Source organism: Eubalaena glacialis, chromosome X (assembly GCF_028564815.1).
Source record: "Eubalaena glacialis isolate mEubGla1 chromosome X, mEubGla1.1.hap2.+ XY, whole genome shotgun sequence".
Classification (NCBI taxonomy): Eukaryota; Metazoa; Chordata; class Mammalia; order Artiodactyla; family Balaenidae; genus Eubalaena; species Eubalaena glacialis.
In genome coordinates this window covers 135359513-135384236 of record NC_083736.1, presented here as the reverse complement: position 1 = coordinate 135384236, position 24724 = coordinate 135359513, and the positions used below count along the sequence as shown (strand labels likewise).

Below are 24724 nucleotides of genomic sequence, written 5' to 3'. Positions count from 1 at the left end.
TTTGCAAAATCAATGTATGCTTTGTTTAGCACTTACAGTGCAGAATGGGAAGGCCTGGGCCCTCTAAAAGAAAGACTAGACAAGCATCTTGCTCCATTGCTCTTTGAGCTCTGGGAAGGAATTATGGCATCTGCTACCTTCACAGAGAGTGGGAAATTGAGCAGCCAAGACAAACATAGAGCCAACTGGGTTCTCAGCTGGTGAACCAAGCCCAAAGGCCCTGGCCCCAGGGGAGCCTCACAAGTTGGAGTAGAGGCAGGACAGCCTTTGCTGACCAGAAGCAGAGGCACAGTGGCCTAGAACCTCCAGGTTGGCAGTGATCTCTAGAAGAATGGGTCCTCTGAAGTCATGCCAGGCAAAGCTGTACTGGTTGATAAATAAGTACAGCAATAAGAGTAGGTGTTTATGTACTGTTTTGGCAACTTGACATGGCTGCAACAGAGAAAGGTGTGGTTTTGTCTTTTGTAAAATATAGATTGTGACAAATAGAGATTGAAAAACTAGTCTTTCCATCCCAGATAGTTTGAGAAGCACTGCTCTAAGCTACTGGTTCCCCAGCCTAAGGGTGGAATCAGCAGAGTAGGAACTGGCATCTGTGTTTTTAACCCAACCCCAAGGTGAGTCTCAAGTCTGCTTGTGAACCAGTGGGCCAGTGGTGTAGAACGATCTCCACCCCAAACACACGTGTTCATCCTCCACCTGGGCAATGTCTATGGTCATAGGGTGCCTGGATCAAGTCTTTCCACTGATCTGCTGCTCAGGCTGAGTCCCTATTTAGATTCCCATCCCCTCTTCAAGGAACCCCTGCTATGTGCACCATCTCTGCCTGCAGAACCTACCGCTGGCTTTCTCACTGCAGTCACAGAAGCCACCATGTCCTTTTCTCCCTCCTTTGACCCATGCTCCCTGCTTGCCTGCTGAAGTGTAGGAGAACTTGATTTGTTAAGATCCATTAAACTGCAATGTCACTAGCACTGAGTTGCCATGACCACCCCTGCAATGTCCCCACATCTGGCTCCATAACTACTTCCACTGTCTCCCAAACCATCCTCTGCTTTGACCGTAGCCTCCCAACTCTGCTTGATGACCTCCCTTGAAATGCCTATTGGTCTTCAGCTTTTGCCTCTTCAAAGCAATTCTGGCCATACTGTCTCTTTACCTTGCTCATCTGGGTGGAGACTGGGTGGCAAGTATTTGGGCTTTGGAGCATGAGTTGTCTATGGTCTTCGAACGCTGTATGTTAGCATGGTGTGGTGATAATAGCCAAGGACAGAGGCTCAGAAAGCATGGGTTCAAGTCCCACCCCTCTGACTAACTCACTGTGCATGTCTGGAAATCCCTACCTCTCTCTGAGCCTCAGTGTCCTCATCCATAAAATGGGGTTGCCTTCCTCAGGGGCTTCTTTTGGGTCCTGAAATAAAACAAAAGCTAGAAAGAAATTTGTCATGGTTGAAGCATTAGCTCCCATGAAGGAGTAGCTCTACTCAGGACCCGAGAGGAAGGAGGTCTTCCCATTCTGCCAATGCAATGAGCTTGTTTATATGGGAATTAAGAAAAGAAGAAGAAATTGAAAGAATAAAGGCCTTGAAAGAGGTAAGTCAATTTGTGTAGAAGAAGAGGAAAGAGAAAGACTTGTCCTACCAGATATTAAGATATAATACAAAGTTATAGCAGTTTCTTAAAAAGCAATATGTACTGGTGTAGGAAAAAACAAAACAGACCCCAAGGAAAATAATGGAGAGTTAAATCTGGAACCACAAATCAATAAGCAAAAGAAGGGTTTTTAAGTAAATACTGCTGAAAAGAAAACTGGCTACATTCCCACCTCACACCGCAAATAAAAAGTGACTTCTGATGGATTAAATAACCTAAATATAGGGATTTCCCTGGTGGTGCAGTGGTTAAGGATCTGCCTGCCAATGCAAGGGACACAGGTTCGAGCCCTGGTCCGGGAAGATCCCACATGCCGCAGAGCAACTAGGCCTGTGTGCCACAGCTACTGAACCCGTGCGCCTAGAGCCCGTGCTCCACAACAAGAGAAGCCACGGCAAGGAGAAGCCCGCGCACCACGACGAAGAGTAGCCCCCGCTCGCCACAACCAGAGAAAGCCCACGAGTAACAACAAAGACCCAACGCAGCCAAAAATAAAAATTAATGAAAAAAAAAACCCTAAATATAAAAGGTAAAACCAAAAAGGTATTGAAAGAAAATGTAGAATACCCTTAGGCCTTGGAGAGGACAAGGATCAGACAGAAAATAAACCCTTCAAGCCATACGAATTGATAGGTTCGAATAAACAAAATTAAGGATTTCTATTCATAAAATGATATCATTGAAAAAAAAGATAAATGACTGAGAGGTGAATATATTCGTGATGTCTAAAACCAAACCAACAAGAGGGGATCATTCAAAAAGAAGACAGGAATCTAAATTAAAAAAAGAAAAAACAGAGAAAGCATTTCAACAGGCAATTTACATAGTAGCCAATAAACCTGGGAAAAGATGCCCAAACTCACTAGTAATCAAGCATACGCAAATTGGAAAAGACTATAAGATTCTCTTGGCCCCTATCAGTTTGGCAAGTATTAGAAAGTTGGAAAATACCAGGTGTCAGAAAGGACTAGGTGAAACCGGAGCCCCCATGCCTTCCTGGTGGGACTATAAACTGACCTACCCTTTTTTTTGTTTATTGGGGTATAAAGGATTTACAATGTTGTGTTGGTTTCCATTGTAGAGCAAAGTGAATCAGTTATACATATACATATATCCACTCTTTTTTAGATTCTTTTCCCATATAGGCCATTACAGAGTATTGAGTAGAGTTCCCTGTGCTATATAGTAGGCCCTTGTTAGTTATCTATTTTATATATAGTAGTATGTATGTGTCAGTCCCAGTCTCCCAATTTATCCCTCCCCCCCTGACTCCCCACCCCGGTAACCATAAATTTATTTTCTACATCTATAACTCTATTTCGGTTTTTTTTTTCCAGTTTCAATGGATATTTTTATTATTTATTTAATAGATCACCAACTTCATCTCCCTCCTTACCAACAACTGGAATTTCATTTTGTTTCCATGCTGAGTGGTGAAACAATGACAAAGCTAATCAGAATAAGCTACTTCATAAAGAGAACTAAGCTAACACAGCTCACTTTCTTTTAACAGGCATAATACAAATATATGCACTCTAGAATGCACAACGGTTTAGTCTCTAAGAAATTCAAATGGGATCTTGAAGAATGTAGGCAAAGCCAGGGTGCAGTAAAGGTGAGCTGAGATGCCCTACAACTGTTTTAAGGGTTCCTGGCGCTACATCTCTTGGCCACTAGCTGAATCTTGACATAGGGGAAGATATTAGCTAATGCCAAGTGGAGATGCAGAAAGCACTAAGTTGACTTAGGGGCTATGCACAGGAACCAAAAGGCAGGAAAGTACTAAACACTGCTGAGAGCCTCCACCCCAGGAAGGACTTTACCTTCCAGGAGCTCTAAACTGGCACCACCCCCAGTGCTCACATGGCTGACTTTATCCTCTGTGTTCCATTTGGCACAGCACGTAGCAGTGTCTCCACCACCTATGATGGTGATGCAGCCCCTGGAAGTGGCTTTCACCACCTCATCCATGTTGTTGAGCGCCTTAAGGAAGGTAAAGGCCATTCCACCACCAATAATCATTTCATTGACTTTGTCTAGCATATTACTGATCAGCTGGATCTTGTCTGCAACTTTAGCTCCGCCCAGGATGGCCAGGAAGGGTCGCTCTGGGCTCTCCAAGGCCTTGGCAAAGTAGTTCAGCTCCTTCTTCATCAAAAAACCTCCAGCCTTCTCTGGCAGATTTACTCCCACCATGGAGCTGTGGGTTCGGTGAGCAGTGCCAAAAGCATCATTGACATACACATCCCCTAGCTTGGAAAGCGAAGCTCGAAAGGCTTCTGTTTTGGCTGGCTCAGCTTTAACCTTGTTCCCAGAAGCATCTTTTCCCTTCCCTTCTTCCTCCACATGAAAGCGAAGGTTCTCCAGCAGGATGACAGACCCAGCAGCTGGGTCAGCACAAGCTTTCTCCACTTCTGGGCCCACGCAGTCGTCCTTCAAGAACAAAACATCCTTGCTCAGCAGAGATTTGAGTTCTACAGCAACTGGCTGCAAGGAGTACTTGTCAGGCATGGGGACACCATCAGGCTGGCCCAGGTGGCTCATAAGAACAACTGACTTGGCTCCATGGTCCAAGCAGAATTTGATGCTTGGAACGGCAGCCTTGATCCTCTGGTTGTTTGTTATCTGGTTGTTCTTCATAGGAACATTGAAGTCCACTCTCATGATGACCCGCTTCCCCTTCACGTCCATCTTGTCCAGAGTCAGCCTGTTAGAGAGCGACATCCTGGCAATTCAGCGACAGCGAGAGGCCGGGGGAAGAGACTGTGCAGCGACAGCGGCAGAGACTGCAGCCGACTCGCGCTCGGAACGCGTGGAAAATGCCTCTATTTCGGTTTTGTAGATAAGTTCATCTGTAGCCTTTTTTTAGATTCCACATATAAGTGATAGCATGTGATATTTGTCTTTCTCTGTCTGACTTATTTCACTCACTATGAGAATCTCTAGGTCCATCCATGTTGCTGTAGATGGCATTACTTTGTTCTTTTTTAACCTACCCTTATAGAGAGCAAACCGACAGGGCTTAGTAGCATTAAGTACACGTGTACTCTGTGATCCACTGAGCCCATATCTGGGGGCCTATCCCAACACAGGTACTGTCGGGACATGTCCAAGGAGGGCCACTGGGGCACGGCATGGAACTGGGGACAGGCCATTTTTCCATCCCCAGGAGAATGGATAGTCTAAATAGAACTCTAAGCAGCAGTTTGAAGTAACCAGATGTATGTGCAACATGGACCGATCTCAAAATCATAGTACTGATTTTTTTCAAGTAAGAAACAGAACAAGATTCATAGCACAATAATATTTATGCAAATTAAGAACACATACACAAAAAAACACTATATTTTACAAGAACACATACATATTCAGAGACTTATCTCAAATGTATCAGAGTGGGTGCCCATGGAAGGGGGGAAAGGAGGTGAGGATCTGGAATAAAGGAGAAAAAACACAAAAGGAGAACGGGGCCTTGCATACCCTGTAGGTGTTTCTAGTAGCCAGCCCTGAAATGAGATGTGGATTTAATTCAACTCTCTGTACCTCAATTCCACAAATAAGTCTTAATAATAAGGTTTTTTTTTTTTTTTTAAGGGAAAAGAAGGGAGAGGAGAATTAGAGGTGGATGCTTCATGAATATGAAGTTTACTTTTGGGGTGATCGGAATGTTCTAGAACTAGACGGGGTAGTGGTTGTATAACATCGTGAATGTACTAAATGCTAATGAGTTGTACACTTTAAAATGGTTAAAATGGTGAATTTCATGTTATGTGAATTTTGCAACAATACAAACAAAAAGAGGGGAAAAAAAAGTAAGAGAAGAAAGAAAGAGGAGCCAGCCATTCAGGGCTCCTTAGAACGCAGTCCACTCCCCTCACCTCTCCTCACCACAACCCTGTCTCCAGTCTACTGGCCCTCGAGGCCAGGTGCCCCACTGCAGCGCAAGGACCTCTCGGGCCTGGGCCTGGGCCTATGCAAAATTGGCATAGACGGCAGTGCCCAGGGCTGGGGGCTTGAGGCCTGGTTTCCAGCCCCAGTTCAGCCCATGCCTCCTTGGGTAGCTAGTCCTGGCCCTGTTTACCTTGCAAGCCATTGAGAAGATCTGGTGGGCTGATGTACAGGAAAGATCTCAGCACCCGACAGAGAGCCGCGCTGTTGTGAAGGATTATTGGGGATATTTATGACCAAGCCAAATTGCTCACAAGGCAATTTTCTCTCCCTTATTCCTTCCTGACATGGCAGTCAATTTTCATTTCAGTGACTTGGGACTTTGAAGATGCAATATCACAACTCTTACCCTCTTCCCCAGGGCTTGCCAAAAATTTGGTCATCCCTCCTGATGTCAAATTAAAACAACGACTGAAAGACTGAAAGGCATGCGATGCAGCGGGGTGGGCAGGGGCCAAAGCTCAGAGTCCATCCCTCAGACACAGGATAGCTCCTCCAACAAAGGTTGCTGCGTCCCAGAGCCCCAGGCCTATAGCGTGTGTGTGCAGGTTCAGGTCCATGCACCAGGCTGCATGCTTAGGGGCCTCCATCCTCACCCTGCATGGAGATGACCTCAAAGGGGCCGGCTCTGGTAGAGTGGGACACTTCTAGACTGCAGGACAAGCTGATGAGAGGCATTAGGACATTTCTTTTCTTTAGACGGGCTGCTGGCAGCTCTATATTTGTTTGGAGGCCCCTGCAGTTCCCTCATTGGTACCTCTGGGTCTCAGGGTGCTTAAGAAGGCAGCCCTCCTCCAAGGTCTTGGTGTTCAAGTCCAGCACCTTTGATCAGGGAAGGTCAAGGCTGGAGCTGGTAATGCTAACATTCTAATGCATGTTTCCCTTACTAGAAAAGTCCTGTCCTGCTTCTCTGCCTGGAAAACTCCTAATCATCCTTGAATACCTTCCCTAATTCTCCCAGACAAGGTTAGTCACTGCTTCCCTGGGCTTCACAGCAAATACTCATTGAGCCCCTGCTGGGTGCCAAGCACAGTGCCAGGACTTGGGAATACAAAAGGGATCAAGACGGATGTGGTCTCACACTCACAGAGCTGGCGGTCTAGTTAGGAGAGAGAGAGATTGAACAAAGGAAGAAATAAAGGAGGACAATATAAGCAAGCAGTGCTGGCCAGAAAATTAAGATGGGATGATGTAACAGAGTGGCTGAACAGCCACTTCAGAACAGGTGGCCAAACATGGTGACATTTAAGCTGAGCACTGAATGTCAAGAAGGAGCCAGTAGAGATTGGGGGACAGAGGATGCAGACAACCAAACATTATGAGCCTCTGCCATCATGAAACAATGATAAAACACACAAGGCTCATAATGTTTGGTTAATCACTTGCTGTTCCTGTTGTCTGTGGCTTTGGAGGTTTGCCCCCTCCGGTTTGCCTTTTCACCCATCAAGCTGCTTCCGCTGGGCAAGAGCTCAGAGTACACCAAGCTTAGCATCAATATTTTGTATTATGAAAACATTTCCTCTCTCTTTGATTACTTTGTCATAGTACCTGGACAAACATTTGAAAATTAGTAGACATATTACAATGAGGATAATAGTCAAAATGTATCTCTGAACGTATTGTTTCTTAACGGTTAAAGCAGATGTATAATGTATGTTTAATAGGCCACAAACAGGCTGTTTTGGTTAGCCTAAAGTTCAAATTAAATCATGTATAGGCCAGAATGATTTCCCCATATTTCAATATGTGAACATTTCTTCCATCATTTTCCCCTTTTAATTGCAAATCTTTTCATAGAAAGCATTGATAATCAGTATATTTTTCTAGCTCAGTTGGTAGAGCATGAGACTCTTAATCTCAGGGTCATGGGTTCAAGCCCCACATTGGGCGCCAAAAACTGTAACCAAAAGTGGGGTCCGGCTGCTCGCCGCTCAAAAGCCATTAAAGAGGCAAGGTTGGTGGAAAGGAAAGTTTGTTTTATTTTGCATGCTGGCAAACGGGGGTGGGAATGAAGGTAAGGGTGGACGCCTGTCCAAAGGCCGACACCCCCTCTGACAATCAGTGGGCAAGAGCTTTTATAGGCAGAGGGAGGGGGCTACATGCAGATACAGCACAGTCAGCTCTGCAGTCATCTTGAAATTGGTCACCGATGGTCTGACCAGCATCATCTTGATTGTTTTAGGTACAGTTAATCTTCAGTTCCAGGGTCGGTTTGTTTCCATTTCTTGATGCTAGTTCTAGCAATTGGGGCAGCTCATGTCATGGCTACAGTCTGGTCATCATATAGTTCACTTCTTCCACCTGGCGGGGGTTTCAGTATCTATAAGACAGCTCACAGGCTGTGGCTCAGAATATTACCTATAGCCCTTGAGAAGGAACTAAAGTCCTTGACTATGCTTAATGACTATATTATTATGTTGTCTCCTTTGACTACTTCCTTTGTTTCTGCATTTTCTCACTTCTCTGATTAAACTTATTCTTTGGCTAAAGTTCTTCCACAGACAAAAGGCAGGCGGAGGACATGGGGCGGCAAGGACCATAGGGTCCTGCTCCACTTCAGGATGAAGAGGAAGAACAGGCAAGAAGAGTAAGGAGGGGACAGCAGCCTTGGGGGAGGCAAGGAAGGGGGGGGAAGGGAGGCAAAGGGGGAAAGAGGAAGGGAAGGAGAAAGAAGGAGCAGAGGAAAGGCAGAGAAAGGGCCAGAAAGTGCAAAGACAGCAAGAGAGCTATTGAGGGAGAGAGACGAGAGGAGGGAGGAGGGGCAGGAGAAAGAGGGCAAGGGGAGTAGTGACTGGGAAAAAGAGAGGGAACCGGCACAAGAAAGAAGGAGACAGGAGGGAGGAGAGCTAAGAAAGAAAGATCCAGGGAAAGGAAGCCAAAGGGGGTAAAAGGCAGGGGATGACCACTTCAGGTGGCACCTGGGACCTGGGTGTGAGGGATGACGGGCCAAGCCTGTGAAGACCCATTTCAAAGAGGACATGACCGTGGCCAGCTGGCCAGGCTCCCAGGAGACAATGCGGCATTTCCCCAAGAGTAAAGCCAGCACACCGGCATGCTGCCAAGATTCTCTCCACTCCATGAGTGACACTTGGCGCCACCCCTCGGAGTGAGCCCTGCCACCCCGCAGAGCTGTACACTAAGCACTGGGTATTGGGTGCTGCCTGCCGTAAGTCACCAGGATAGGGGCCCCGAAGTCTCCCTGCCCCTCCCCCTCTCTCCCTCTCTCCTTCCTTCCTCCCTCCCTCCCTCCCTTTCCCCTTCCTCCCTCCCTCCTTCCTCCCTTTCCCCTTCCTCCCTCCCTCCTTCCTCCCTTCTTTCTTTCTCCACTCAGGACTGGCCACAACCTTACCTCTCCTGCAAGTCCCTCTGCGCCCCAGTGAGACCCACAGTGGAAGCCAGGCAGAACCCAGGTGTGTGAGGCAACACCTCACAGCTGGCCGCTCCCTACAGCCCTCACTCCTCTCCAAGTTGTGGCTTTGCAGGGCCACTAGTCCAAAGGACTAGGTCTCCCCAAATGTAGGGGGGTGGCATGACACAGAACTAGTTATGGTCACTGGCTATGAAAACTATCCTCTTAAAATGACAGGCAAATACGAACTAGAGGATGGGATTTTCATACCATTCAGAAATGATTCAATACACGGCAACATTTGAAAATATAAGATAAAAAGTTAAAAAAAAAAAAAGAAAGAAAATAGGAAAAAACCAAGTTCCAGCCAGATCCAACTCAGAATCCTCAAATGTCACCAATCAGTGCTTAGTCCATCTGGCTGTGATGTTATCTCTGCATTTAGGTAAACAACCCACCAGAAACCTGGGTTTGGGGGCCGCTGTCACTGGGGGATGAACTCAGGAGTAGCTTCCAGGTCGCTTGCCCTCGGCAACCAGCGCGCTGACCTGCCCACACCACGGGGATCTCCTGAGAAGAGTGTCGAAGTTGTCCTGTGGCGGGCACAATTAGCTCTCAGCACGTTTGGATACCACGGTCATGGCCTCACCTGCCTTGTCTCTGGGCCAAGGAAAACTGTTTTCTGTTCCACAGGGTCAGAACTGAAAAGGAAGAACAGGACAGCGCCTGTGAAATGAGCTAGGTTCCCGGGACTCTTTTCAGGCATATTTCCTCTTTTCCAGACTCTGTTTGCCACCCCCTGCCCCCCGGCCCACATCTGCACAGAACTGGTTTATTTCCTGAAACCACTGCTGTGCTATGTATACACTGGACACACGCTTGTTTCCTAAAGGGCTGTCCTTTTATTTCCTAGGTTTAGTAGGAAACACAGACAAAGCCAAGCACGTTTAAAAATAGAGAAATACACTGGTTTCCTCATTCTTACAACAAATATTTATTGGCATCTGCTCTGCACCAAGCACTGAACGGGGACAAGGAGATGGAGCCACAAGAGGTGACTCGATTCAGCAGGGCTGGGGGATCTCTGGAGCCCCCCAAATCAGGGTAGCTTTAGGAAAGGTCAATTTCAACTGGAAAACTGGGGAACTGGTCCCAGCCCTTGCAAAAGAGGGGCCAAGGAGGGGAAAGGACAAGGGCCATGGCTTCGGGGTCCAGCATGAGGAGGCAATGTTCCCAGGCCACTGTGGTGCACCCCAGATAGTTCCATTGTCTGGAGACAGGGCTCCAACTTGGCCTCTCTTTCTAAGCACATTGCATATCCAAGTGCTCCGCGATGAATCGATCGGCAGAGGTGACTCACAGGCAGACAGCCAGCGTGGTCACGGAGCCCTGTCTGCATTCCCAATTTGCCTGCTCGGGTTGTCGCTTTGATAATGTTATTTAGCAAGCCTGATGCCCCGAATGCCTGTCCCCAGCCCCTACTCGAGCCCTCCAGCCATTGTCTCTGTGCGCCTGTCACATCTTGTCACTGCCTCCCTGAATTCAACAGGTCTGGGCAGCCTGTCTACAGACTTGCCTGCTCACTTTTTCGGCCTCAGGAGCCAGAAAGGTGGCCTAGTGGCCCCAGCCCCACCCCTCTCGGAGCAGGCCCCAGAGGGGAATGTCCCACAGTTACACCCCGCCTGCCTTTCCTCGCGCAAGAAGGGGGAGTGCCAACAATGGCTCTGCAGCGTGGCACTGTGCTGCTGGCAGGTGTGCTCAGGGACCTGGGCAGTGAGAGGAGGGGGCGAGGGGCGAGGCTCCGCTGGGGGGATGGGGATGGGGAGACCTAGGGCAGGCGCCGAAGAGCTTCCTCCTGTCATGCCTTGTGCCTACGGCTGCACTTCTCTCCGCGCCCAAACCTCTTCTCGCCCGGAGGCCTTGGGGTGCCCCCGCTCCCTGGAGTCCCGGTGGAGCAAAAGCGTTCCCACGATGTGGAGGGTTGGCAAGGGCTTGGAAAGCGCCGCGGCCCGCTCCACTGGCGGCGCGAGAGCGCCCCCGCTCTGCTTTGTGGCCGGAGGCGGAACAGCAGCTGGGCGAGCGGTCTTGAGCCCGAAGCAACCTGGCCAGCGGGCACCTCGAAGATGCTGGCCCAAGCAGAGGCTGCTGTTCACCCGACCCCGGCCGCCTGCCCACCCCACCTCGCTGGGCCTCCAAGACCTGGGCCCCAAGGGCTGTCCCCTTCAGCACTGGACGGACCAGCTGTACCCTGGTGGGGCTGGGGCAGTTCCCACCTCCCCAGAACTAGAGTGCCCCAAAAAGCCAGAACAGAAGGGTCTCCAGAGACCTTACCCGTCATACAGATACGAAAACAGAGGCTGCAAATTCAAGGCAGGCCTTTGTTCGTTAAGAACTTCTGATTATTATCATGTCACCACTGCTCCCATCCAACAGTAGTCCCAAAGCCCCTCTAACCCAGCTTGCCCTCTTAAACCAACAAAGAGAGTCGGGCTATGCCCCAGGGACTCAGACCCTCAAGAGTACTACAGATCCCAGGGATACCCACTCCCCCAGCTGGCTTCGGATTCTTCCACTCCGGGAAGGAGTTGGAAGGACTTGGATGTGGCACAAGCCCAGGTTATGAAACTGAGTTGGCATTTAAATGACCTAACAACAAATTGCCCAATTTAATTTGCTTACTCAATTCAATAAAAGAGAAAAAAGAAAACCCATCTAATTAAATACATTGGTCCTTAGAAACTGGCAATTCTGAAGGTCTGACTGGATGTTAGCGATTGGACAAACTTGAGTGACGCAACGGTGTAAGTGGAAATAGGACAAATCAATTCTCCTCCCAACCACAGAAGGGCTGCAAGGGGCCCTGAGAAAATCGTTCCTTACAATAAGTGGGAAACCAAGCCCAAAAGGGGAAGAAACTTGTCCAAGTTCCACCAGGGAGGCAAAGTTAATTCTAGGGTCTGCGGAGCCCAAGAGACCACTGGTTTCATGGTCCACTCCAGCCACAGACTGGGACCCTTGGCCTTACTCTTCAGCATCCTTCCCCTATTGGCACCTTGAACCTGGACCTGGCATGTCACCTTGCTTGTCCAGATAGCTCACCTGCATCCTTCAAGACCTTAGGCAACTATCAGTTTCTCCAGGACAAATCTGTCCATGGAGGACAAAACTGCAGCTTGCTCAGACCGCCCTTAGAGCACTGCCCAGTTTGAATCATGTGAGTACAACTAAGTGGAAGGTTCTGGAAAAGAGCAGAGCCTCACCAAGCCTGGAGGAGCCAAGAAAGGATGATTTGATTGGAAATAAAGACAATGCCTTCTTCCTCAACTTCCTCACTGTGCTGTACTACAGGTCTCCAAAGGTAGAAATTTCCAAGTCCCCAGCAAGTTCCTGGGCTCCCAGGCCAGTGCCCATATCAGGACCTCCACAGGCATGGCCCTAGTCCCAGCCACAGCACTGAGCCCGTATGGACCTGTGCTTAGCAAACCTTTTAGCTCGAAATGCATCTTCATCACCTTTCTGATTGGGGCTAGCTGTAGCAGGCTTGGTGTCAGGCCCTAAATCAGGACTGGCTTGTCCTTCTAGGGAAATGTCTGCCTTGGAAAGAAGCAAAATCACTTAGTCCTTGGCAGCTCTGTCTCTGCCGGGGGGAGGTGACCTGCAGCTGAACCCACAGCCAGTATGGCAAGCCGTTCCTCCCACTGGGACCAGATGGCACCCCATGCCTGCCTACGAGCACTCCCTGTTCAGCTGTGGGGCTCTGCCTTCCGCAGGGCCCTATGGGGCCAAGTCCCCACCCATACCCCCGGTCCCAAGTAGCCTCGGCTATGGGGAGGGCATTATGAATCCCACACAGACCTCTCCCCAAGCAGCAAGGAGAAGAAAAGACACAAATACAGATGAGCAATGGGGACAGGGACATTACACCTGCTTGTAAGGGATCAAAGAAAGCTTTGGGGGGAGGTGGCATTAGGACTGACTCTGAAGGATGAGAAGGATGTTGCAGGCAGAAATTTGAGGGAGGAAGTGGGTGTAAGCTGAATTCCCTCTGGGGCAGCTCCAGGTGGGTTATGAGTCCTATGTGGCTGCAGCATGCCCAGGGCATATGAGGGTTGGCAGAGAGAGAGAGAGAGGCTGAGGATATGTGATCTAATCCATGAGAGAGAGAGAGAGAGAGAGAGAGAGAGGAGGGAGCCAGCCCCACAGAGAGTTCCAGGCATTCAGCATGTAAAGAGCACTGTGATGGCTAATGGCTGCTAGAGGTACTGGCGACAGGAGGGGGACCAGCAATAATGTCTGCCTCGGGGGGTGTGGACAGTCAAATGGGGTTTGAAACAGACAGTAAACAGGGAAACAATTAAACAAAATGATGAGAGAGTGATGAATGCCCTAAAGAAAATCAAACAGGGTGATCAAACGGAACGTGACAGAGCAAATGGGAGCTGTTTTCAGTGTGGATCTCAGCAAGGGCGCCTTCAGAGCCCTGAAGACAAGGAGCGAGCCACAGCAAGGTCCAAAGGAAGAGGGATCAAGGCAGAGGAAAAGCAAGGGGCAAGGCACAAAAACAGGAAGAAGCTGGGCATGAGTGTGCAAGGAATTAAAAGGAGACTGGAGGGCCCGGGGTAGAGAGAAGCAGGGGGAGAGAGGAGTCGGCAAGGCCACAACACACGGGAACCGGAGACCATGTCTTGAGTTTGGATTTTATTATAAGAATAATAGAAAACCACTGGGAGGTTTTAAGCAGAGGAGTGATGTGATAGGATTTCCATTTTTTAAAAACCTTGATGGCTGGGTGGAGAGGATTGCAGGGAGGCAAGGTGGAAACAAGGATACCAGTCTGGAGATGACTGCAGCCATCCAGGAGAGAGCTGGTGGCAGCCTGGACCAGGGTGAGGCCAGTGGAGGCGAGAGAAGTGCATGGATTCTGATTTTACTTTGAAAGTTAAGTAGAGAGTGTTTCCTGGATGGTTGGATATGGTGGATGAAGCAAAGAGGGGAGTCCGGGATAACTCCAAGGGTTTGGCCTGAGCAACTGGAAAGGCGTACGTGCCATGGCTGACATGGGGAGGATGGGAGGGAGCCGGTTTGGGAGAAAAGTAATTAAGAGGTGAGTTATGACCGTGTTCATTTTGAAACGCCATGGTGGTGTCAGGTAGGCATTTGGATATTTCACCATCATCCGTGCTCTACCTTCATGGGCCATTGGAATAGTTATTTACATAATTCTTTTCTTTAAATCAACCTTAAATCGGCTCTCATTTTTCTTTAGCTCCATGGTAAGGAATAATATCCATAACATCAAGTGTTTTGTGGGTTAGTAGCATTCTTTCTGAATACAGATTAAAATAATAACCACCAGGTCCCCTTGCAGTTCAACCCTGACATTTCCTCCATACCCAGCCAAGTCTGGGCATCTAGCATACACAGACTTGAACTGAGCCATTTGGCTTTGACACGCAGGAACATCTGAGGGCATTTGAAGGGATCACAGCAGGGCATTCGGGAGACGTGGTCCCACAGCTCAGCGAGGCTCTGTAAGTAGCCACCGAACTGCCTCCATGGGCCCTTCTCAGCCCTCTGCTCGGGGATGGGGGGTTCACAGAGCAGAGCCCACCACCCTTTCCTTAGGTCCAAGCGCCCTCTGGTGGCCGGGTTCCCTGTCTGTGTGCACTGGGGGCTTCCCAGCTCCTATTTCTGGAAGAGGGGGACCTTCTGCCTTGGCCTCTCCCTGGAGAAAGGGGCTAGAGGTCAGACTAGCTTTAGGCTCCAGACTGAGGGACAGATAGATGGTGCTGAGTCTGGGCCTCAGGCTGGGCCAAGGTGGGGTCGGCAGTCTGCAAGCCAGGCAGGGGTCACCGAGGGTCGGACCGAATGGGGAGGGAAAGTGGTGGGTGGGAGAAAGGGCTTTTGTTTCCTATAGAAGGTCACCAATGCAGAGAAATGCAACTTGATGGCCATATACAAATAGGGCAATTTACCTTCGGTGGGTACTTTCAGAGGAAAAGAAAAAACATTCCAATTTAACCATTTTTAAATTAAGAGCAGGGAACATCAGACTGTGCTGAATAAATACGACACATAATGGAAAATGTACTTCTTCTATTACAGCCAGTTACGGGAGAGAAGCGGGGTGGCGGCCAGCGACAAGCGGGAGAGAGTCATGCTCTTGCAGAGACAGCAATTGAGGAGGTGGCTGGACAGGCTGACAGAGGGTGCAGAGATAAGCATTGTCTGCCTGGGCTGACTCCCATGTGCCCACTCAGGCGTCCACGCTGCATCCACACAGGGGTTAACATTGGTGCACGTACACACGCATTCACACACTCACACGCCCCAAGTTGCACGGATATCCCTGCTGTTACTCCTTCATCCTCTTCTCAATGAACAAACTGTGTTTAGATGAGAAGAGACCAATTGCCAAACAGACACTGGCAGTCCAGTGTGCAAGGGAGTCTCGCATAGAAGGCTGTGGTGGGGCTGAGAGAAGGAGGAAGTCATGTACCCGTTGGTGCTGGACTGAGGGTGAACCAGGCTCCAGGGAGAAATGCTGCAGATTTCTTGCTGAAACCAAGGCAACATTCTTTAATGCAGTCATCCCCCTGCCTCTGGGCCCAGTGCCATCCTAGGGCTACAAAACTAACATCTACTTGCGGTTCTAGCACATGGTGGAAACGGACATCCTTAGCGCAGCCTTAGCCATGAGAGTCTGGGCAAGCAGCTGGCTGGGTCTCCAAGGCTTCTACCTCCTAGTGGCTTAGCCTCTCTGGAAGTGAAGGGGCTTAAAGCCTTTTCTTCCAGTCCCATACCAAAAGGGAGGGCATACACAGAACACTGGCCTATCACGAATGCTGCCTCCCTACCTCTGCCACTCTCAGGGACCAGGGCCTAGGCACAGGTAACGTTCCAGATCTCTCCAAGTAAGTCTTCCCCTGATTAAGATTTATTGCTACCAGCTAGGGAAGAGGCCAAGAAATTACATTAAATTTAAAAAGAAGTCTGGCTAGAAGAATGAATCCCAATAAAAGTGAATGGTGATACCAAAATTCAGGCAACAAAAGAAAAAAATAAATTGGACTACAACAAAATTAGAATTTTCTGTGCATCAAAGGACACGATTAGCAGACTGAAAATGCAACCTATGGAATGGGGAAAATTTGCAAATAATATGTCTGTTTTGGGTTAATTTCCAGAATATATAAAGAACTCCTACAACTCAACAACTACAAAAAACAAATAATCCAATTAAAAATTGAGCAAAGAACTAAATAGACATTTCTCTAAAGAAGACAAACAAACGGCCAACAAGCATACAAAGAGATGCTCAACATCAATAATCATCAGGGAAATGAATCTCAAAACTGCAAAGAGACACCACCTCACACCCATTAAGATGACTACTGTCAAAAAAAAAAAAACACAGAAAACAGCAAGTGTTGGTGAGGGTGTGAAGAAATGGAACCCTTGTTCACTGTTAGTGGGAATGTAAAATGGTGTAGTCACTGTGGAAAACAGTATGGCGTTTCCTCAAAAAATCAAAAATAGAATTGCTATATGCTGCAGCAATTCCACTTCTAGGTATATACTCAAAAAAAGTGACAGGAGGAACTTGAACAGACATTTGTACACTCATGTGCATAGCAGCATTATTCATAGTAGCCAAATGATGGAAACAACCCAAGTGTCCATTGTCAGATGAGTGGATGAACAAAATGTGGTCTATCCATACAATGGAATATTATTCAGCCTTAAAAATGAAGAAAATTCTGACACCTTTTACAACACGATGAACTTGGAGGACATTATGCTAAGTGAAATCAGCCAGTCACAAAAGGACCAATACTGTATGATTCCACTTATATAACATATCTAGAACAGTTAAATTCGTAGAGACAAAAGGTAGGATGGTGATTGCCAGGGCTGGAGGGAGGGAGACTGAGGAGTTGGTACTTAATGGGGACAGAATTTCAGTTTCACAGTTTGAAGAGTTCTGCAGATTGGTTGCACAACAATGTAAATGTACTTAACACTACCAAACCGTGCATTTTAAAAATATTTAAGATAGTAAATTTTATGTGTACTGAACCACAATTAGTAGAGAGATAGAGAGAGAGAGAACTGGTATGCACAAAGGCATCTGAGTCTGCACCTAGATCTTCCTGCCCACTAATTAGCACTTGTCCTTGGGGTTCCTGGTCATCCGGTGGTACCCACTCAAGTATCTGAGCCTTCAGGAGATCCTCCCCAAATCCGCAGACATAGCCAGTGTTTCTGTAAAGACATGGCTTCTGGCAAATGGAAACAGGAGTTTTGGTGTGTTCACTTATTGCCCCAGTGAATAAACATTCTCCAAATTCCTCCTCTGTGCCAGGCATGTCTCCAAGGCTACAGACAGAGCAGTGAAGGAGACTGTCTTGGCCCTGCCCTCAAAGAGCCCACAGTCTGGAAACCAGATCCATCAAAATGGACCACCCAGTGTGATAAAGAGCCAGGACAGAGACGTGCGAGCAGCCTAGAGAGGGGGTGATTGACTGCCTAGTGTGGGAGCCGGTTCAGTCAAGGGAGCCTTCTCCAACAAGTTGTTCCCTGAGCTGAGTCCAGAAGGACCAGTAGGGCTTAGGCAGGCAGCAGAAGACAGCAGAGGGGATTCCAGGCGGAGTGAGTCCTGGGAAAGGGGAAAAGAGAAATATGGGGAAAAGAGAGGGGTTGAGGTAGGAAGGGAGAGAATGTTAGCAGCGTGGAGCAATAACCACAAATAGTTCAAAGGAATTTATTAACTCGTAAGTGTCTCTACTGCAGATGCTAACTTGAAGAGTCATCCACCCACCACCAGCCTCAGGGCCTCTTCAGAAATGCTCTGCATAGAGAGGTGATGGCCAGAGCTCCTGCCCACCACCTTCTCCAGCGCTGCCTGCTGGCCCACTGCTAGTTCCTCACTCCCTGCTCTGGAATGGACTCGAGACCAGGAGCATCACCAGCCGCCTGGTCTAGAGAAGACCTCAGGGGTCGCAGTCCTGTTTGGCAGACAGGCAGACGGATCAACAGAGCAGGACTTGGAGTGAGCACCTCCTACCTGCCCCCTCCATACTTTTGTCTGCCTTGGAAGACAGACACTGAGACCAGTGCTAAGTGTCTGCCGCCAGTGCTTGAACTACATACTCATGCAGGGAAATGGAGATATTCAGAACACATATTAGAAAAGAACCAAGTGAACTGTATATAAAATAGATAACCAACAATAACCTGCTGTATAGCACAAGGAACTCTAATCAATACTCTGTAATGGCCTATCTGGGAAAAGAATCTAAAAAAGAGTGGATATATGGATATGGATATGGATAACTGACACCTGAAACTTAACACAACATTGTAAATCAACTATATTCCAATAAAAATTAAAAAAGAAATTTTTTAAAAAAGAAAAGAACAAAGTGGGAGGTGACTAGGTACAAAGGAGCCCAGAGAGATGCTGCTCTCCTCTTCCTTCCTTAAACTTGGACAGGCTGAAGCTTCTGGAAGCCGAGCCAAACACGGTCTGCACTCTGCACAAGATTGGCTGTTAGTTGGACTTGGAGAAGGGCTTCTGGATGATTGAGTCAAAAACCTGCTGACAGAGAGGCTTCTAGGAGAAATCAAGGGGACATGGGGGTAATGCATATATATATGTGGGGACCTACACAACTCTTCTAGCCCCTGGGGTCAAGGCCAAGGCTGGAGAGGCAGTTGGGCCCAAGCCATTATGGCTTCTCAGCAGCAGCTGGCTTGGGGCTATTCATCCCATCTGACAGGTAGTCGTCCTCATTATTCTGCTTCATCTTGGTTTCCAAAACCATGATGCGCTGCTTGAGCTTCTGCTGGGCCCCTGTGTACTCAGCCAGCAGGCAGGCAAAGCGAGTGTACAAGGTCTCCATGTTGGTTTCCAGCTGTTCTAGCTTCTCCTGCACATCCACCTCGATGCTGGCTGCCACCTCATTCTCATCCAGCAATCCTTCCTTCATCAGGATCTCCCGGCCTCTCTCCTCCAAGACCCTCTTGGCCTCAGGGTACTCCGTCACAGCTTCCATAAGATCATCCTTGGACAAGCAGAAGAGATCTGAGTAGCCAAGGCTTCGGATATTGGCTGTGCGTCGATTGCCCATTTTGCTGCCTTTAATGTTAAGGATACTGATCTCTCCAAAGCAACTCCCAGCCGAGAGCAGGGCATGCTGAGTGACACCATCATCAGCCACCACTGCCAATTTTCCTTCCTTGATTATGTACATCTCCTTCCCAATATCCCCCTTGCGGCAAATGTAATCCCCAGGACTGAAGACCTGAGGATGGAGCTTTAATACCAGCTCCACCAGCAGGCCAGCCTCACAGTCCTGAAAGATGCGCACTTTCTTGAGTGTGGACAGGTGGACGTTGATGGCTATCTCAGCCCTCAGCTTGGCTGGCAGTTTCTTGAGAACTTCCCGCTCATCCACACTCTTCTTATTAGTCCAGAGGTAGTCAAACCACCTAATGACCTTGGCTTCCATCTCCTTGCTGACCTTTCGGAACTGCATATAGTGTTTGACGGCATCAATCTTGGCCTGGAACTCAGCCCGGGTGGCGTTCATGTTGGAGATCATGGAGCCCACGTTTCCCACGATGGTGGCAAAGATGAGGACACCAATCAAGAAATCAAAGATGACAAATAGGTACTCCTCATCTTTTACAGGGGGTGGTGTCTCCCCAATGGTGGTGAGGGTCAGTGTAGACCAGTAAAGGCAATAGATGTATTCCCTAGACAGGTAGCCGTACTCAGGGTCAGTGATGTTGGGGTAAACCCAGGTGTCGACCCCAAAACCAATGGACTTGGAGATGGCGTAGTAGATGCAGGCATTCCAGTGGATGATGACCAAGATGTAGAGGACCAGGTTGCTGATGCGGAAGATGTTGGGGTAGCTGGTGCGTGTCTCAGTGCGGTCAAAGAACTCAAACATGCGGGCAAAGTGTAGCAGGCGGTTGAAGCGCAGCTCAGGGATGTGGATGCCCACAGCAAAATAGATCAGGTCTGTAGGGATGATGGAAGCCACATCCAGCTTGAACTGCAGGGTGTGGATGTAGTTGTCCCGCAACTTCTTGTTATCTTTGACCAGCAGCCCCTGCTCCAGGAAACCTGGTGGAGAAACAGCCAACGTATCACCTCTGCCTTCAGGCCTGTCCCTCCTGGTAGACTAATGTTCAGCAAGGAACAAAGTGATCACTCAACTCTCTTTCCCAAGGAGAGGTATAGGAAACTCACAGAGCATGGCTGGCCGTAAGTACCCTAAGAGATCACCCCCAAATCACCACCAACCTGTGTCCCAGACAAACATTTGAGGCTAACACCATGCCAACAGGGCTTCCTGAGAATTTGGATCCAAGCCTTTGGTCTTATGGGCCATGGTCCTGCCTGCATATCCCAGTTATCCACTTACCTGTGCGCAATCGGATGAAGAGGTCTGCGATGTAGACCACGTCTGAGAAGTAGTCCAGCACCAGCCACACTACGTAGTAATCTTTCTGTAGGTCACTGAAGCAGGCTCTGCAGGAAGACAGGGCTGGGCTTCACCATAAAGCTAGCCAAGGCCCCCTGAAGTCCCCAAACTGATTGCCCACTGTGAGCAGGGCTTGGGATGGCCACCAGAGGCACTGATGAATCACAATCAGTCCGCTGCCAAGAAGACACGTATTCACAAGCAAGTACTACTCCAACGCTTATTATTATGTAGACATCACTACTGACGATTACTTGTCTGTCTCACCCACTGGACTATGAGCTCCAAAAAGACAGAGACCACCTCTTAGTCATTACTGCATGCGCCATATCTTAGCCCAGAGCACATCTTAGCCCAGGATTCAAGTGCTCAACAAGAGTGAGTTGAATGAAAAATGAGTTGTTGGAAGAATGCACACAATACACAGCTGAATAGCTTCCATGCTCGGCTCTTCAACACACACCTATTGAGAACCCAACGCAGAGTACTGGCCAACCCCGATGAGAGAGAGCAGTAGCTGGGCTTAGACTCGAAGCAGTGGAAATGAAGAGAGGTTGGAGGCGGCAGGAGAGTTTTAGGAGGAATTGGTGAGACTTGGTGACTGGATGGGTAGGGGCCTCGGGAGAGGGCAGAAGAAGGGACAGAACCCTGGATGATGACTCAGTGAGCATACAAGTCAAGGGAGGAGCCCTGAGCTCTGACTACTTGGTTACACTTAGAATAAAACCCAGCCCCCTCCCCTGGCACACAAAGCCTGTCTGATGCTTCACCTGCAGTCCTCCAGCCACACTAGGCCATCCTGAAACAGGGGCTTGGCACCTTGCTGTTCCCTCCTCCCAGAATGTTCCCTCCACCAACCTCAAGCATCTAAATAGCCGACTTCCTCTCATCACTCAGGTCTCAGCCAAGGTACCACCTCCTCAGAGAGGTCCACCCTGAGTGCCCTTTCTCTAGTAGCTCCCTGCCTCTGGTCCTTGGACTCATCTCGGGCATTGGATCGTTCATGTTCACTGTCAGTGCCCCCCACTAGCCTGAGAGCTCCAGGAGCGCAGAGACCACGTGTGTCTTTTTCACCACATTGTCCCCAGCCCTGAGCACTGAGCCTAGCACCCAGTAGGTGCTCAGTCAAATCCTTGCTGAATGAATGGCTGAGGTATATGTGGAGAGGTATATAAGCTATATGTGGAGAATGACTTCGGAACTGAGACTGCAAGAAGAATCTCCATAGGTTGAAAATGGGGAAAGGGAATTTTCTCTTGAGGAAACAGCATGTTCTGATCCAAGAGTAGTGAGTGCTGGGGCTGGGGTATGTCCAGAAGGTGGAGCTAGAGAGAAGGGCCAGGTCCAGAGGGCCTTGAAGGCCACGCTGAGCGCTTGAACTTCATCCTGTGGGCAATGAGGGACCATGGAAAGGTTTGTGAGGAAGACCTGACATCATCAAATCCCAGTTTCTATCAACCATGCTAGTTGCAAGTGTGGAAGATGCATTAGAGAGGGCAAGAGTGTCTGTAAGGAATGGCTGCAGGGCTGTTGTACTTGTCCCAGGGAGAGAGGGGGGCGGCCTCACCTAGGACAGTATCGGTGTGGATGAGGAAGTAGGAAGAGATTACAGACACCAGGAAAAGGATAGACATGAAGCTTTTGGCAGCATATTAAATCGGGTTGGGGTAGAAGGAGCTGCGGGTTAATAGGGAAGAGGGAGGGGCCACTGGCAAGCACGGAATCCAGAAACAGGGCTGGGTTGGGGTGAGCTCTGTGTCCACAACTGGGACTGGGTTGCTTTGGCCACCCCCTCCCAGACCACCCCCTGCTCACCTGGCCACCAGTAGGCACCAGTTGTAGAAGACAGGCATGGCAATGACAAATAGCCAGCGGTAGTACCAGTCACCAGCTGGGTCCAAGACAAATAGTTCACATTTCTTCCTGAGGAGACAGAGGCCAGGTTTGGGAACTGGCTCCCCAGTGTGGCCCCAGCCCAGCTTCCAGTAGCCAGGGGACCCTGAAAAGCAACACCTAAGGGTATATGTGGGGTGAGGGACGCCTTGTCTTAGGGCCTCATTTTTCAGGAAGCCACAACCTGGCACTGTGCATCTGAGTAGAGCTTGGTGGGCAAAGAGACCCCACATGGGCCCACTCGCTCTTCTGTCCTCTGGAGGTCTCTTGCCCAGAGGGCGCATGAGGGCTAGTGCTTTCACTGAGGCGGGCTCCAGGCCCTGGGGAGGGACGTCCACAGCATGGTAATGAGGGCTCAGGGCCGGTTCCCACATCCCTCCAGGGAAGAGAGGAGCTCCAAGCAAGCGAGCGCCACGTGCTTCCTGTCCCCGCCCCCGCCCCCGCCCCCGCTCCCTGTTTGGTCCCCGGCCTCCAGCTCCCAAATCACTTTCCCAGATGCTGTGTCCTGCCTTGGCAAGAGCTCTTTTCCCCTACTGGCCAGACATCCACAGTGGCCTACTCATTCCTCAAAGAACAGACCCTCCATCTCAGCCTTCTCTGGCCTCCCCGCTTGTTCTGTCTTGCTCAGTTGTTTCTGGGCCTTCTCCTGCCAGGCAGCCCCCAGCATGGCCTCTTCAAACACCCACCTCTGTGCTGACATGGGCACCGGTACTGGCATCCCCTCAACAGCATTCCCTATTGGCACCCTCCTCTGCATTTACTGACCTCTAGAACCCAGGCTGGGGCTGGCGCACCATTGGCTGAGCCCTCTCCCTGCCCACATTCAGGTGAGCGGCAAGAGGACATCCGGCAAGAGGTAGCTAAGGTGAGAAAAGCCAGCAGGCGCTCCCATGGCAGGTGGGCCACTGGCTGTTAGAGAGGGCATAGGCCCTGGTCAGCCCCTGGCTGTGGTATGAGAAACCCCACCACACCCTCCAATCGCATGCTCGGGAGCCCTTCCAGTCCCACAGGCTGGACAGCTATACTTGGTGCCTTTGCCCTCGCTGTCCTTGTCGCCTTTGCCATCTCCTTGCTGTGTCGTCACGGTCTGGAGCTCAGGCCCACAGAAACGCTCAAGGAATGAGTCAGGTCTGGGCTCCTCCTCGCAGAAATTCTTGTTGGCCCACTCTCTGATGACCCCCACCAGGCAGGCAATCCTAGAGGGGAGAGAAGAGAACCGCGCTGTGGAGAGAGGACCTGCGCCGAGGACAGGGGGATGGGGCTCGGGTGTGACTCCCAACACAGCAGCCTGAGGGGTAAGGGGCTAGTCTGGGAAGACTTCCTGTAGGAGGTGCCGTCTCTTGTCGATTGTGAAGAGCAAACAGGGGGTCTCTGGGGCAAGATGGAGATGATGCTAAGGGAGGACAGGTCAGGACGAAGGTTGGCTCAAGCTTCCTGATTTCCCCATGGAGCCTACGACTCTGGAGACCTGGGAGCCCTCTACCTATACCCTTCCGCTGGGAAGCATCTCTCCTCCCAACACTGCCACAGGCAAGTCTGAAGAGAAACCTGCACTGCCACCCTGAGCCTGCTCACAGGAGCCTCCTCCGGAGAAAAAGTTGAGCTGGAACAGCGTTGACAGTGCTTCCCAGAGGTCTTGATAGAGAGGCCCCGTGGGACCGAGAGGACCCCATGATCTGACAGGCCCCATGGGATGGAGGGGTAGCAGCAGGGCAGTGGTGAAACCCACCTGTGGAAGCCACCCCTCCTCTGCAGGGGGGCATCCATCTCTGCCAGCCTCTGTAGTTCTGAGGAGGTGTCATCGTCGGCCGCAGACTGTGGCCTGCAGAGGAAGGAGCAGAAGTGACCAAGGGTTTGTTTGGGTTTTTTTCTGGGCATGCCTTGTCTCCTATTAACACTCTCCCCTCCTGGGAGATGCCTAGAAATCCCGTCGTCCTTTTAGAGGCTGTCCTTGAGCCAAAGATTATTTACTCTGCGACAATGAGGCACAGTTGGGAGAAAGTCGCAGCCTCAAGGCCACCTCTGCAATGATCCAGCCTCAGCAGACTCACCTGTTGCTGGTCCCGTGGTCATCTTCGCCACTGACCTTGATGGCAGGAGGTGCATGATGGCTGTGGTTATTGGCTGGGGAGCTCTTCACTCCACTGGCTTTTTCTGTCATCCTCCATGTACAACCAGGACCCTCACCTGCCAGGGAGAGGCCCAAGAGGAAGGTCACAGAACACCCTGGCGCCCATATAAGGCAGGAGGGCCTCAGGTGAGCACTGAGAACAGAGCCAGGGCCCACTTGGCAAACCCCAGCTCCCCTGGGCATTGCTGCGGCAGTGCAGGGCAAGGGCACCTGCATCGCCACCGTGGCAGGCTCCGAGCACCCAGGAGATGA

The 24724-nt window shown here is 49.8% G+C and overlaps 2 protein-coding genes and 1 non-coding gene across 3 annotated transcripts; 1 reads left to right on the top strand and 2 right to left on the bottom strand.

Moving 5' to 3' along the window:
• Positions 1–3096: 3096 nt before the first annotated feature.
• Positions 3097–4392, bottom strand: LOC133082115 (phosphoglycerate kinase 1-like). Its single transcript, XM_061178568.1, has one exon. The coding sequence runs from the start codon at positions 4375–4377 to the stop codon at positions 3436–3438; it is 942 nt and encodes a 313-aa protein (XP_061034551.1). The 5' UTR covers positions 4378–4392; the 3' UTR covers positions 3097–3435.
• A 3022-nt stretch (positions 4393–7414) lies between these two features.
• TRNAK-CUU (transfer RNA lysine (anticodon CUU)) lies at positions 7415–7494 on the top strand. The gene has a single exon. It is a non-coding gene; the product is annotated as a tRNA-Lys (tRNA).
• An 11187-nt stretch (positions 7495–18681) lies between these two features.
• CNGA2 (cyclic nucleotide gated channel subunit alpha 2) lies at positions 18682–24502 on the bottom strand. The gene is made up of 6 exons (XM_061177746.1): positions 24393–24502; positions 24071–24163; positions 23367–23537; positions 22264–22371; positions 20389–20495; positions 18682–20087 (listed from the first exon to the last, which is right to left on the bottom strand). The coding sequence occupies exons 1-6, from the start codon at positions 24500–24502 to the stop codon at positions 18682–18684; spliced, it is 1995 nt and encodes a 664-aa protein (XP_061033729.1).
• Positions 24503–24724: the final 222 nt, after the last annotated feature.